Here is a 14,626-nt window from a genome sequence, read left to right as displayed (position 1 = left end):
CATCATAGACGAGACAAGATGGACGGCCCCGGCGCTCAGTGCACATCATAGACGAGACAAGATGGACGGCCCCGGCGCTCAGTGCACATCATAGACGAGACAAGATGGACGGACCCGGCGCTCAGTGCACATCATAGACGGGACCTGACAAGACGGACGGCCCTGCGCTCAGTGCACATCATAGACGAGACCTGAAAAGACGGACGGCCCCGGCGCTCAGTGCACATCATAGACGAGACAAGATGGACGGCCCCGGCGCTCAGTGCACATCATAGACGAGACCTGACAAGACGGACGGCCCCAGCACTCAGTGCACATCATAGACGAGACAAGATGGACGGCCCCGGCGCTCAGTGCACATCATAGACGAGACCAGACAAGACGGACGGCCCTGCGCTCAGTGCACATCATAGACGAGACCAGACAAGACGGACGGCCCTGTGCTCAGTGCACATCATAGACGAGACAAGATGGACGGCCCTGCGCTCAGTGCACATCATAGACGAGACCTGACAAGACGGACGGCCCCGGCGCTCAGTGCACATCATAGACGAGACAAGACGGACGGCCCCGGCGCTCAGTGCACATCATAGACGAGACATGGCGTTTTTTGTGGGACAACCCCTTGAAGTCTGGTTTGCTTTGGGCACGCCCAGTGCACACAGGTATGTTTGGGATGTGCTTGTGATTTTGGGCAGTGCAGTTAGTTATATTGGTGACAGACTCCCTATCATACCTGTCTTGTGAAAACTGGTTGCGTTGCCTTTCCATGAAAAAATTATTATTATTATTCTTAATACAAATGAGGTCTTCGGTGCACCGGGGGGCGTGGCCAGTACTGGAAAGCTGGGGTGCACCCAGGGGCTAAACAACACCCCCTCAGTTGCACGGAAGCCTTCATTTGCATAAAATAATACATTTTTCCCCTCACGAATGCCACAACCGATTTTTACAAGATTGCAATGAGCAGGATTAACCCTATTAATCCTGGATTTATAGGGCTGACCCTGCTGACAGGTGCTCTTTATGAAGTCTTTGTGCCTGCTTATCAGATATGGAGAAGTCCATCACTTACCTCACAACACAGCGGCCTGAAGATCCGTTACTAGTCAGAGAAGAAAACGCGGTGGTGGACACGCTATGTTCTCCGCTGCAGCTCAGGCTCTGCTCACACCTGCACAGGAGGCTCCGTTGTACGTTTCACCATATTTGACAGAAAATAACAGAGCGGCCTACGACTCTAGCTTTCCCATCAAAACAATGGACCCTCTTATGTGTCAACGGGGTCTGTCAGTACCAGCGGTGTCTGCTATGAATGGAAGCCACAAGACAAGTGTGAACAGAGCCTTATTCAGTTCTTCAGTGCAAGAACCATGCATACAGCAGCCTAGATCTCTGCTCCCGGGATGACTTGGTGGGAAGAGGACGAGAGGGATCAACTACACACAGACGGGACATTGGAGCAATTCTCTGACTCTGTATAATCCGATCCCAAACAGAAAACAGTCAGCAAGCAGGCCATTACCTCCTGTACATCGTCCGGGTTCTTTCTGGAAACAGTCTGAAAAGAGAAAAAGAACCCCGATTACCCATCATGCCGGGAAATCCAGTCATTTTATGAAAATGTCACATTTTAAAATCTACTTTGCGTGCAATTTATTTCCTTCTTTTTTTTCTCTATTCACACCCAAAGCAAACCGGTTACCCTCAGTCATGTGATCCCGATTTTATAGGGAAAATGAGTCTTTTTGAGGGAACATGAGCATGTTATAGAGCAGATCAATATACAGTTTGTGGGAACTTGTTATTTGCGCATTTTAAACTCAGGAGTCCGGTGGGCGGTCCTATCAGTAACTGACAGTTAAAGGGGATATCCAGGAATTTGATATTAATGACCCTATCCTTGGGATGGGTCATCAGATCGGCGACACCCAGGACACCCCGGCCGATCTGCTGTATGAAGAGGCTACGATGCTCTGGTGAGCGGTGTTCTCTTCACACCTCACCAAGCACAGCGCCTTCCATTGCATAGTGGCCGTGTTTGGTATTGCAGCTCAGCCCTATTCATTTGAAATGGGACAGAGGTGCGCCCAGCGCTCTAAGGCAGGCATCCTCAAACTGCGGCCCTCCAGCTGTTGCAAAACTACAACTCCCAGCATGCCCAAACAGCCTACAGGTATCAGCCTACAGCAGGGCATTGTGGGAGTTGTAGTTTTGCAACAGCTGGAGGACCACAGGTTGAGGATGCCTGCTCTAAGGGCTCATGCACACGACGGTATATGGGCGTTTTTTTTAGTACAGTATACGGGCTGTTTTTTTAGTTCAGTATGCGGTACATATACTGAACCATTCATTTCAATGGTTCAGCAAAAAAATAAAATGAAGTGTCTCTGTGTGCATTCCGTTTCCATATTTCCGTACCGTGAAAAGATAGAACATGTCCTATTCTTGTCCGCAAATCACAGTGCTTGGCTCCATTCAAGTCAATGGGTCCGCAAAAAAACGGAACACCTACGGAAATGCATCCGTATGTCTTCCGTATCCATTCCGTTTTTGCGGAACCATCTATTGAAAATGTTGTGCCCAGCCCAATTTTTTCTATGTAATTATTAATATAATGTATATGGCATACGGAAAAACGGAACGGAAAAACAGAAAGGAAACAAAAAACTGAACTGCGGTCCGTTTTTTACGGATCCGTTAAACACTGAAAAAGCCATACGGTCGTGTGCATGAGCCCTAATAGTCCTACCACTGCATGCTTCCAATTGGGGATGCGTCTCTGCACAGTCCGACACTATTCAATAAGTGCTGCCGGAGAGAACATGTGCAGGGACACACCCCGTACTGGTGACACCCAGTTGGCAATTCATTTGTAAACCACTAGTAGGAATAATAGAGGAATCCAACAACATAGAGTTATAAGCAAGGCTGTACCGCTCAGAGAAGTACGGGGTGGGGTCACATGGCCTAGGAAGTGGCCTGAGCGCTCACGGACCACTACAATTATTGTACTTCCCCTTTAAGAGCCGGGATATGGTGTGTTAACCAACATTCACTACTACTAATGTCCTTATGGACTAGATTCCATAAATTTTCCTGCACCTACCTACTTAAGTAGGTAGGTGCAGGAAAATTGGTGGAATCTAGTCCTCACGGACCACTGTGGCCTCTTTGAACATCTGTTTGGTGTCGCTCCCAGGAGCTGGACCCCCCTCCCTCCCAACCATCTCATGTTGACGATGGGTCATCAATATCAAATTTGCGGATAACCCCTTTAACTCTGATTAGGACCGCCCACTGGACACCTAAGACCAGTAAATGTCAGTTTGTACTGAATCTTTTCCCATAAAGCTACACTCCGTTTGGTCTCCGGTGTCTAGTGGGCGGTCCTAATCAGAGTCATTGGTCAGTAACTGATAAGACCGCCCACCGGACTCCTGAGCTCAAACGTGTAAATGATAAGTTAGGCGGAAATATTTCCCCACAAAACTATATATCAATCTGCTCAGCTCCTCCTGCTCTATAACCTGGTGCACATCCAACACGACGGGCTCCCTTTAGGTCTCCACCATATTTGTGCACGCCCATCACCCGGACCAAGCTTTGGCAACTGGCAACCCAATGCAGACGGGTCACCTCGGCACCCTTCTGCTACCCCACGCCCTATAATCAGGATTTCCAATGCCTCAGCGTCGCGTCCCTACAAGCCTGCAGAGCAGCAGCCGCCTCCCAGGAGACATGGAGCAGAGACGAGGCACGGAGGAGGCATCACCTTCCAGCTCAACATCAATTAGTTTAATGAGACGGAAATAAGAAGCAGTCGCATCCCATAGACAGAGGAGGCCAGTCCCAGAACTTAAAGGGGTTGTCCAGGATTTTAATATTGATGGCCTGTCCTCAGGACAGGTCATTAAAGGGATTCTGTCAGCTAGTTTGGTCTCATAGAGCTGCGGACATGCGCTGCTAGATCGCCACTAGCACGTCCGCTATATACATTCCCCATAGCTATGAGTGCTTTTATTCAGTCAAGAAACAACAACGATTATATATATATATATGTGCAAATGAGGCAAGTAAGGAGCCCAAGGGGCTGTTACCAACGTTTCAGGAGCCCAGCCACGCCCATGAGGGTCCACACTGGGGGTCAGCGCCGACCCCCGCTAATAAGGTGCGGTATAAAGCGACTACAGGTGGAGTTTCGTCTCCTCTTACACGAATCCTTCCTGGGACGCTCTGTCACAGACAGAAATAGGCGGCCGGGTCTCCACGGTGCGTATCACCGGAGCAATGATCTCACCCCCCCGCATTAACCCTTCACCGACCAGCCAATTAATATCACTGCAAAGAAACGGACTCCCTTCACCACAGCGAAGCGCTATAACTGGGCAGGAGAACACCACAATTTGGAATGGGGGAAGGGGGTTGAAGAATTTTTAGACAGCTCTTTCTCGAAGAGGCGCTTTTCAGTTTTTGCGCTCCCTGTCTTCCCAGAGCCCTAACTTTTTTCCTGTTCACATAGGGCTTGGTTTTTTGCAGGACAAGTTGTACTTTCCAATGCCGCCATTTAATACTGCATAGGATGTAGTGGGAAAAAATTCCAAATGGGGTGGAATTGGGGGAAAAAAAAAGGGCAATTCCGCCACAGTTTGGCTACATGCACACAACCGTATGTGTTTTGCGGTCCGCAAATTGCAGATCCACAAAAAAAAAAAAAAAGGATGACATCCGTATGCCGTCCGTTTTCTTTTTTGCGGATCCATTGTAACGATGCCTAAAAGGGACAAGAATAGGACATGTTCTATTTTTTTTGCAGGGCTACGAAACGGACATACTGATGTGGACAGCACACGGTGTGCTGTCGGTATTTTTTGCGGACCCATTGAAATGAATGGGTCCGCATCCTACATTATAGGTCTTGGATAACAGACTTTAAATGTTAGTTAAAAACGTATAGTTTTTACGCCAGGTGCACGGACTGACACATAGGCGCCTAGTTTATGCCTCATCAATCTAACGGAACTATCTTAGGACATCTGGCCCCCGTGTGTTACTTGCAGGGTTTTTTTGTGCACAATTGACATGCTGTGGATTTCAAAATCCGTACAGCGGGTCATTTTCCGCACAAAAGGAAAAACCATGAGATTTGCCTCACCTCCTGCACTTTGGTGGTGCGGTATTAGGCTCCATTCACAGGTCCGCAAATGGGTCTGCATCTGTTCCACAATTTTGCAGAACGGTGCGGACCCATTAATTCTCTATGGGGACGGAATGGACAGTGTGCTGTCCGCATCCGCATTTGCGGAGCGCGGCTCCGATCTTCCAGTCCGCAGCTCCGCAAAAGATAGAACATGTCCTATTCTTGTCCGCAGCTGCGGACAAGAGCAGGCAATCCTATAGGGGGTGCCGGCCGGGTGTGCTGCGGATCCGCAACACACCACGGACGTGTGAATGGACCCTTAGACTGAATTCACACATCTGTGCGCTTTGTGCCGCAGCACAGTAATACACTGGTATGATCTATACGAGTGTATTACTGTACAGCGGCGGCAGAACGAAGCGCACGGCGTCATAGCAACCAATGACGCCGTGCGCTCCTGCACTAAGCAGGATGCCAGTCCGGTATCTCACGGACCGTGTTCCACGGACGTGTGAATTCAGCCTTAGGCATCTTGCACAAGAACTTTTTTTCCCCGTTTAAGTTCCATTTTTTGCCTTCCGTATACCCATTTCAATGGATCCGCAAAAAAAAAAAAAAAAAAGGAAGGTACTCCGTATGCCTTCCGTTTCTCTATTTCCATTTTTCCGTTCCGTTCAAAGATAGAACATGTCCTATTAAGGTCCGCATAACAGACAAGGATAGTGCTGTTCTATCGGGGGCCAACTGTTCCGTTTTGCAAAAAACAGAATGCACACGGACGTCATCCGTATTTTTTGCGGATGCGTTTTTTGCGGACTGCAAAATACATACGGCCGTGTGCATGAGGCCTAAACTTGTCGGCTGCTGGTCCTGCTGTCAGAGGAGCGGCGGATACAGTGGTGTCCAGTCTACTCCATGCTCTGAAGTACGCAGACCCCAGACTGATACATTGTATCCCAGATCACAGTCTGAACCCGATACAACGTTAAAGGGGGTGCTCCCATAAATGTATGGCCTATATATAGTAGGGCTGGGCGATGTTCCATAAATTATCTTTCATTTAAAAGGGTATTCCAGTTAGGCCTCATGCACACGACCATTGTTGTGTTCCATGTCCGTTGTTCCGTTTTCCGTTATTTTCTGCGGACCCATTGACTTTCAATGGGTCAGTTGAAAACTCGGATAATGCACCGTTTGTCATCCGCGTCCGTAATCAGTGTTTTCAGTCCGTCAAAAAAATAAGACCTGTCCTATTTTTTTCACCGACAACGGTTCGCGGACCCATTCAAGTCGATGGGTCAGTGAAAAAACACGGATGCACACAAGATTGTCATCCGCGTCCGTGATCAGTGTCCGTTTTTTTCCTATCATTTGCATGGCAAACTAAACTTAGATTTTTTTTTTACTTTCCTTCATGTCTGGTGATCCTCCAAAAATAAAGGAAGACATATGGAAACAAAAACGGACACGGATCACGGAACAACGGAACCCCTTTTTGCGGACCGCAAAAAAATACTGTCGTGTGCACGAGGCTTTAGGCTACTTTCACACTGGCGTTTTGGATTTCAGTTTGTGAGATCCGTTTCAGGGCTCTCACAAGCGGTCCAAAACGGATCAGTTTTTGCCCTAATGCATTCTGAATGGAAAAGGATCCGCTCAGAATGCATCAGTTTGCCTCCGATCAGTCACCATTCCGCTCTGGAAGCGGAAACTGCAGCGTTTTTCTGTCCGTCCTGGGGTGGGGAGCCAAACGTTTTCACTGACACAATCTGGCACAATACAAACGGATCCGTCTTGGCCAGGTTACAGATAATACAAACGGATCCGTTCATGACGGATGCATATGGTTGTATTATTGTAACGGATCCGTTTTTGCAGATCCATGACTGATACGCACCAAAATGCAAGTGTGAGAGTAGCCTTAGATCAAAGGGGTTTTCCGAGATTTTAAAAGGAAACCTGTCACCAGGATTTTGGCCATAGAGCTGGGGACATGGGCTGCTAGATGGCCGCTAGCACATCCGCAATACCCAGTCCCCATAGCTGTGTGTGCTTTTATTGTGCTAAAAAAAACTTTTGATCCATATGCAAATGACCTGATATGTGTCCTGTATCCGCGTCCTCCGAATCTCCTCCTTGCTGGCTGACGTCACAGAGCTGGAGCGCCGAAATCTCGTGATGCGCGAGCTAGCGCATGCGCAGTGTCGGCATCATGTTCATTCCCTGTGCTGGCATCAGCACAGGGAACGAACTACGCATGCGCTAGCTCGCGCATCGCGAGATTTCGGCGCTCCAGCTCTGTGACGTCAGCCAGCAAGGAGGAGATTCGGAGGACGCGGGGCGGTGCTGGGCTCCTTTCCGCTGGACTCCTCTCCGGATACAGGACACATATCAGGTCATTTGCATATGGATCAAAACGTTTTTTTAGCACAATAAAAGCACACAGAGCTATGAGGACTGGGTATTGCGGATGTGCTAGCGGCCATCTAGCAACCCATGTCCCCAGCTCTATGCGCAAAATCACGGTGACAGGTTCCCTTTAATACCGATGACCTATCCTGGGGGGGTCCGACACCCCAGCTGCTGCAGATTATTATATGCACCTGAGATGATACAGAACCTCATAATGCACGCCTCGGCTGCTGCAGAACCTCATAATGCACGCCTCGGCTGCTGCAGAACCTCATAATGCACGCCTCGGCTGCTGCAGAACCTGATAATGCACGCCTCGGCTGCTGCAGAACCTCATAATGCACGCCTCGGCTGCTGCAGAACCTGATAATGCACGCCTCGGCTGCTGCAGAACCTGATAATGCACGCCTCGGCTGCTGCAGAACCTGATAATGCACGCCTCGGCTGCTGCAGAACCTGATAATGCACGCCTCGGCTGCTGCAGAACCTCATAATGCACACCTCGGCTGCTGCAGAACCTCATAATGCACCCCTCGGCTGCTGCAGAACCTCCTAATGCACCCCTCGGCTGCTGCGGAACCTCCTAATGCACCCCTCGGCTGCTGCAGAACCTCATAATGCACCCCTCGGCTGCTGCAGAACCTCATAATGCACCCCTCGGCTGCTGCAGAACCTCATAATGCACCCCTCGGCTGCTGCAGAACCTCATAATACACCCCTCGGCTGCTGCAGATACACACAAACACCAGATGTAAAGAAATGAGCTATTATACGGATAGAAAGATAGATAGATACATTTCCCATAGCATGGTAAGGGGCACTTGTCCCGACAGGACACCAGCACTGCAGGGGGGGGGGCTTGTTCAGTGGCCTATGCCCACTCTGTCTCTATTTATGGCCCAAGGGCTGACTGGCATCACTTCTATTTGAAGGAGACCGGCCGATTACAGGCAGGTCCGTCTGTCTCCAAACCCACACTATATCCTATGCATCAGAAGGAGCCCTGACTTAGCACTGTACTTCTTCGTGTATATTAATAATTGTCTCCGTGTTGCTGTAACCGTGCCCGCAGCCGCTCTTCTCACTACCGTAAATGCCAGGGTGCTAGAAGTTTTATGGGCGTATGCCAGGACGCAGTGCGTTCTCGTGTGGGTTGCGTGGCTGTAACCAGGGCCTTCCGTCATCCCGGCCGTAAAGTGATGGATGGTGGCAGCTTACGTTATAGGAGTAGGCGCTGGATGAGTCCGATTCCTGACTCCAGGGACCGTCTTTTATGGAAGGATGTGGATGACTGATAATAACTGAGAATGAACAGAGCGCTTACATTCATTGGGGGTCATTTATGACCATATATATACCCCTTCTGTGGTGTATATCTGGCGCAGATTCTGTCACACACCACGGTGCGGCAGAATCTACAACTTCTTCCCAACTCACGCCAGGTCTAAGGCCTCTTGCACACGACCGTATGGCTTTTTCAGTATTTTGCAGTCTGCAAAAAACAGATCCGCAAAAAATACGGATGGCGTCCGTGTGCATTGCGTTTTTTGATGAACGGAACAACTGGCCCCTGATAGAACAGTACTATCCTTGTCCGTAATGCGGATAATAATAGAACATGTTCTATCTTTGAACGGAACGGAAATACGGAAATGGAAGGCAAACAGAGTACCTTCCATTTTTTTTGCAGATCTATTGAAATGAATAGTTCCGTATACGGAACGCAAAAACAAAAAAAAAACGTAGTTGTGGCCTGGTCCTGGGAGGGGCCGGCAAGCCCGTCTCATACATCATTTTCTTCGCCTGTTTTAGGCATAGAAAATGGTCTAAATGTAAGACAGCAAGGAATCTGTGTTACATTTAGAATCGGCGCTGGATGCACCCAAGTTATGGACAGGCCAGCGCCTCTAAATAACTTTGGCGATCCACCACCATATATAGGGCTTATTAAGACCGGCGTCTAAAACGCAGGTTTTAAAGGGGTTGTCTTATCTTAGACAATGGAAGCATATCGCTAGGATATGCCCCTATTGTCTTATAGGTGTGTGTCCCACCGCTGGGACCAGCACCTATATCGGAAACGGAGCCCCGCAAGGTGGTGGCAGGAGGACTCTGGTTCGGCCACCACCAAGCCGGCTCCCCATAGAAGTGAATGGGAGCGCCCTGCGCATGACCGGCCACCGCTCCCATTCACTTCTATGGGCCGGACGGAAATAGCTGAGCCAGCGCTCGCCAATTTTTGGCGGCCCTATAGAAAGTTAATGGTGGACGGCTGCGCATGTGCAGTGCGCCCTCCAACACTTTCAGGGCTCCGTGTTGGAGAGCGCATTATCTTAGATGAGGCAACCCCTTTAATAAAGGTGCCCATTTGTGCCTGTTTTAGTCTAAAAAAAATGCTGTTTTATTTTATAGTCTTATTTTTTCAGTCACATTTACTACTGAAATTGCGCCCGTTTTGGAGGCTTTTGTGTCTCATTCGACTATTTTGATTTTCCCGATCTACAGCATACATCATTCTTGTATTTATGTAGGTGTGCCCAAGTCATAAAAACAGTCTAATTTCTAATTCTACTCCAGGGCTGGCGTACATTTCTTCGTCTGTTTTCAGTGGTGAAGTGTGATTTTTATTTTATTTTTGCATTAAAAGTCGCAGTTTCCGGGAGATGTGTGACTTCTCCGCAAAGATGCAACGTTTTTCATGCGCACACAAATTAGATCAGTCTAAGGCCTCTTTCACACTACAGTTTTTTGCGTTCCGTATACGGTCCGTTTTTTGCGTTCCATATACGGTACCATTCATTTCAATGGTTCCGCAAAAAAACGGAATGTGTTCCGTATGCATTCCGTTTCCGTATTTCCGTTCCGTTGAAAAGATAGAACATGTCCTATATTTGGCTGCAAATCACAGTCCGTGGCTCCATTCAAGTCAATGGGTCCGCAAAAAAAACGGAACACATACGGAAATGCATCCGTATGTCTTCCGTTTCCGTTCCGTTTTTTGCGGAACCATCTATTGAAAATGTTATGCCCAGCCCAATTTTTTATATGAAATTACTGTATACTGTATATGCCATACGGAAAAACGGAACGGAACAACGGAACGGAAACGGAACCACAACGGAAGCAAAAAACGGAACAACGGATCTGTGAAAAACGGAACGCAAAACACTGAATTCAACATACTGTAGTGTGAAAGAGGCCTAAGACAGTGTTTCCCAACCAGTGTGCCTCCAGCTGTTGCAAAACTACAACTCCCAGCATGCCTGGACAGCCTTTGGCTGTGCGGGCATGCTGGGAGTTGTAGTTTTGCAACAGCTGGAGGCACACTGGTTGGGAAACACTGTTCTAAGAGAACGTGAAACTGTAACTGAAAAACAACCACCAGAGGGCAGACTAATAATAGGCCTGGTCTAATACATAAGATGTACGGAAAAAAAACTCAGCAAATGAAAGACGGCCAAACTAAATCCGCCTGGCTCATTTTATGGCCAAAAACAGGCAAACTTGATAAATGTGCCTCATTGTTCCCCGGCTTCTCCTGTCATCCAAGATGGCCACACTGCTTCTCAGACCACCTGCTCCGGCCCTGCCTTTGGATTGGCCGGCTCTGATCATATGAGCAATCCAGGGGCAGCAGGAAGAGTCCTGCACAGGGTGCATCAGGCAGTCTGAGGAGCGGTGCGGCCATCTTGGATGACAGAGTAGAAGTCTGGGAATCGGCAGATCTGAAGAGATGAAAAGGAGGGCACCACGTAAGTGTTCAGTTCATTGCCTCTTTCATGTGAATGTTTCATCTTGAACCTGAAGGACGCTTTAATAAATTGCTAACAGGAACCCCCCCTCCTTAGGACGCTTTCATACGTCAGTGATTCACATACGTGTGCCGTCTGTGTTCTCCACGGACCGCTCGTGTATCCATTGACTGTAATGCGTGTATTCACACATGAGCGGTTTTTTTTACAGCCTGTGGACCCACAGTGACACAGTCTGTGATTATGGATCCCTCACACACATTTGTCTATGGGTCTGTGAAAACCATCAACACAACGAGCACGCCATCCGTGTTTGGTCCGTGGTTTTCATGGAGCAGTGTCCATGAAACGTGGATAACACACAGACTAAAAGTCACGGATCAAACCAGGATAAATCCCTGTGACATCGCAGACACAGATGTGTGAATGAGGCCTACCTCCTTTAGTGTTGAGCGAACTTGTGTTTTTAAGTTCTGCGTCCAAAGTTCGGGTTATCGAAGTATTCCGTTATGGATTCCAAATTCCGTTATGGTCCGTGGTAGCGGAATCCATAACGGGATTCTTCGATAACCCGAACTTTGGACGCAGAACTTAAAAACACAAGTTCGCTCAACACTATCCTCCTTAGAAGAGGTTCTGCAGCTGCCGCGGTGTATCAGATGACCCCACCTCTGGTTCTGTGACCTGTATAATACACTCAGCCCCGTGCCTCTATATGGTGCCAGAACTCCTTAGTGACTTGTAATAGTCTTATAAATTACAGTGGGGGGTAATATACTATATAACATTATGTTATATTATGAGAGTTAAAGGGTTCTCTGGGAATTAAGAAAATAAAACCACTGAAGATATTACTTCATTATAAATATATCACAAATACCTCACATTAGTTACAATGGCACGTTTTGTCATTAGGAGAAATAAAATGGCCCCCGTCCTATTAGTGCACACAGAACCTGTCCTAATCACACAGGAGGACAAGTTACTTCACAACACTGAGCTAAAGAGCTGCCTCATCCTCCTCTCTGCTCTGCTAGTCAAGGATTATGATCCTGAATACAGATGATAAGATCTTCAGCTGAATCTCTGTAGGAATGGAGCTCATAATGAGACATGAAGTACAGAGAGAACGGACAGGACAGACTGTGGTAATGGAGACTGCATACAAGAGCTGCTGCTCATTATCCACATCCTCTCTGTACTTCATGTCTCCTCATGAGCTCCATTCCTACAGAGATTTAGCTGAAGATCTTATCATCTGTATTTAGGATCATAATCCCTGACAAGCAGAGCAGAGAGGAGGATGAGGCAGCTCTTTAGCTCAGTGTTGTGAAGTAACTTGTCCTCCTGTGTGATTAGGACAGGTTTTGTATGTACTAATAGGACAGAGGTCCTTTTATTTCCCCTGATGATTGCTTCCCAAACATAACTAGCTATTATAACTAGTGAAAAGTAACTGGGAATATATTTGATACATATTACTTTAAGTATTTATATTTTCTTAATTACCAGAGATTATTCCCCCCAGCCTTGGAGCCAACCACCCCTATGGTCCTAACCTGTGCTCCATTTAAAAAAAAAAAATAACATTTGTCTGCGGTCCTGCCCACTTCCAGTCCCTGCAGTATAGGGAACTGGTTTTGTCCTGGGACCACTGCGGGTAAAGCGGTCCACAGCATCTGCTTACTGTGAAGAAGTGACTGCTGAGGCTGGTGATTGGCTGCAATGGTCACGGGACTAAGACGGCTCCTGGTCCTGTGGGGACTGGGAGCATCCAAAAATGGGACCTGATCTTATTTATTTTTTTTACAAACACAGGTAGGACTATACGCGTGGTGGGCCCTAGGCTGGACCGTACGCGTGGTGGGCCCTAGGCTGGACCGTACGCGTGGTGGGCCCTAGGCTGGACCGTACGCGTGGTGGGCCCTAGGCTGGACCGTACGCGTGGTGGGCCCTAGGCTGGACCGTACGCGTGGTGGGCCCTAGGCTGGACCGTACGCGTGGTGGGCCCTAGGCTGGACCGTACGCGTGGTGGGCCCTAGGCTGGACCGTACGCGTGGTGGGCCCTAGGCTGGACCGTACGCGTGGTGGGCCCTAGGCTGGACCGTACGCGTGGTGGGCCCTAGGCTGGACCGTACGCGTGGTGGGCCCTAGGCTGGACCGTACGCGTGGTGGGCCCTAGGCTGGACCGTACGCGTGGTGGGCCCTAGGCTGGACCGTACGCGTGGTGGGCCCTAGGCTGGACCGTACGCGTGGTGGGCCCTAGGCTGGACCGTACGCGTGGTGGGCCCTAGGCTGGACCGTACGCGTGGTGGGCCCTAGGCTGGACCGTACGCGTGGTGGGCCCTAGGCTGGACCGTACGCGTGGTGGGCCCTAGGCTGGACCGTACGCGTTGGTGGGCCCTAGGCTGGACCGTACGCGTGGTGGGCCCTAGGCTGGACCGTACGCGTGGTGGGCCCTAGGCTGGACCGTACGCGTGGGTGGGCCCTAGGCTGGACCGTACGCGTGGTGGGCCCTAGGCTGGACCGTACGCGTGGTGGGCCCTAGGCCTGGACCGTACGCGTGGTGGGCCCTAGGCTGGACCGTACGCGTGGTGGGCCCTAGGCTGGACCGTTACGCGTGGTGGGCCCTAGGCTGGGACCGTACGCGTGGTGGGCCCTAGGGCTGGACCGTACGCGTGGTGGGCACTAGGCTGGACCGTACGCGGTGGGGCCCCTAGGCGGACCGTACGCGTGGTGGGCCCTAGGCTGGACCGTACGCGTGGTGGGCCCTAGGCTGGACCGTACGCGTGGTGGGCCCTAGGTACGCGTGGTGGGCCCTAGGCTGGACCGTACGCGTGGTGGGCCCTAGGCTGGACCAAGCCCTTTAATAATACAAGACTTACCCTTGCGGTGACTTTGTAGATGGTGAAGCCTTTCTGGTGCCTCCTGGGGTCGGTGACTGTGTAGAACCGGGCCAGATCCCCTGCCTTGTCTCTTTGGGATATCATACTGTACCAGTTAAACCCGGAGAGAGCCCATCAAAGCATCAGCACCCTGATCAGCAGCCATTTAAATTGCACCCAGAGCCAGACCTGTCACCCAGGAGCCAGGCACAGTCTGCAACTATCACACCAATCCCTTATCCCTGCCCATTGTCAGTGCACTCCTCATTCATGAAGGGCTCCATCTCCAGACTGTAAACGGGATACAGCCCCGGTAAATCGCACTAATGGGCCGTTATACGGTGTCATACAATCTGCAGACAACACAGCAGCTGCCCCACTGTCATACAGCCCTCTAAGCCACACCTCGAGCACGACTTCCACTTCCGGCGAATGAA

At 49.7% G+C, this 14,626-nt stretch overlaps 1 protein-coding gene across 1 annotated transcript in view; it reads right to left on the bottom strand.

Moving 5' to 3' along the window:
- The window catches only part of RPS6KC1 (ribosomal protein S6 kinase C1), a 150,319-nt gene extending 135,715 nt beyond the window's left edge, over positions 1-14,604 (bottom strand). The window contains 2 exon segments of the mRNA XM_044289465.1: positions 1,526-1,561; positions 14,190-14,604. Of these exon segments, the coding sequence (XP_044145400.1) occupies positions 1,526-1,561; positions 14,190-14,294 (141 nt within the window). The 5' untranslated portion in view covers positions 14,295-14,604.
- Positions 14,605-14,626: the final 22 nt, after the last annotated feature.

The sequence above is a fragment of the Bufo gargarizans genome, chromosome 4 (assembly GCF_014858855.1).
Source record: "Bufo gargarizans isolate SCDJY-AF-19 chromosome 4, ASM1485885v1, whole genome shotgun sequence".
Lineage (NCBI taxonomy): Eukaryota > Metazoa > Chordata > Amphibia > Anura > Bufonidae > Bufo > Bufo gargarizans.
Note: the sequence above shows the minus strand (reverse complement) of the source record. Positions and strands in the feature narration are given on the sequence as shown.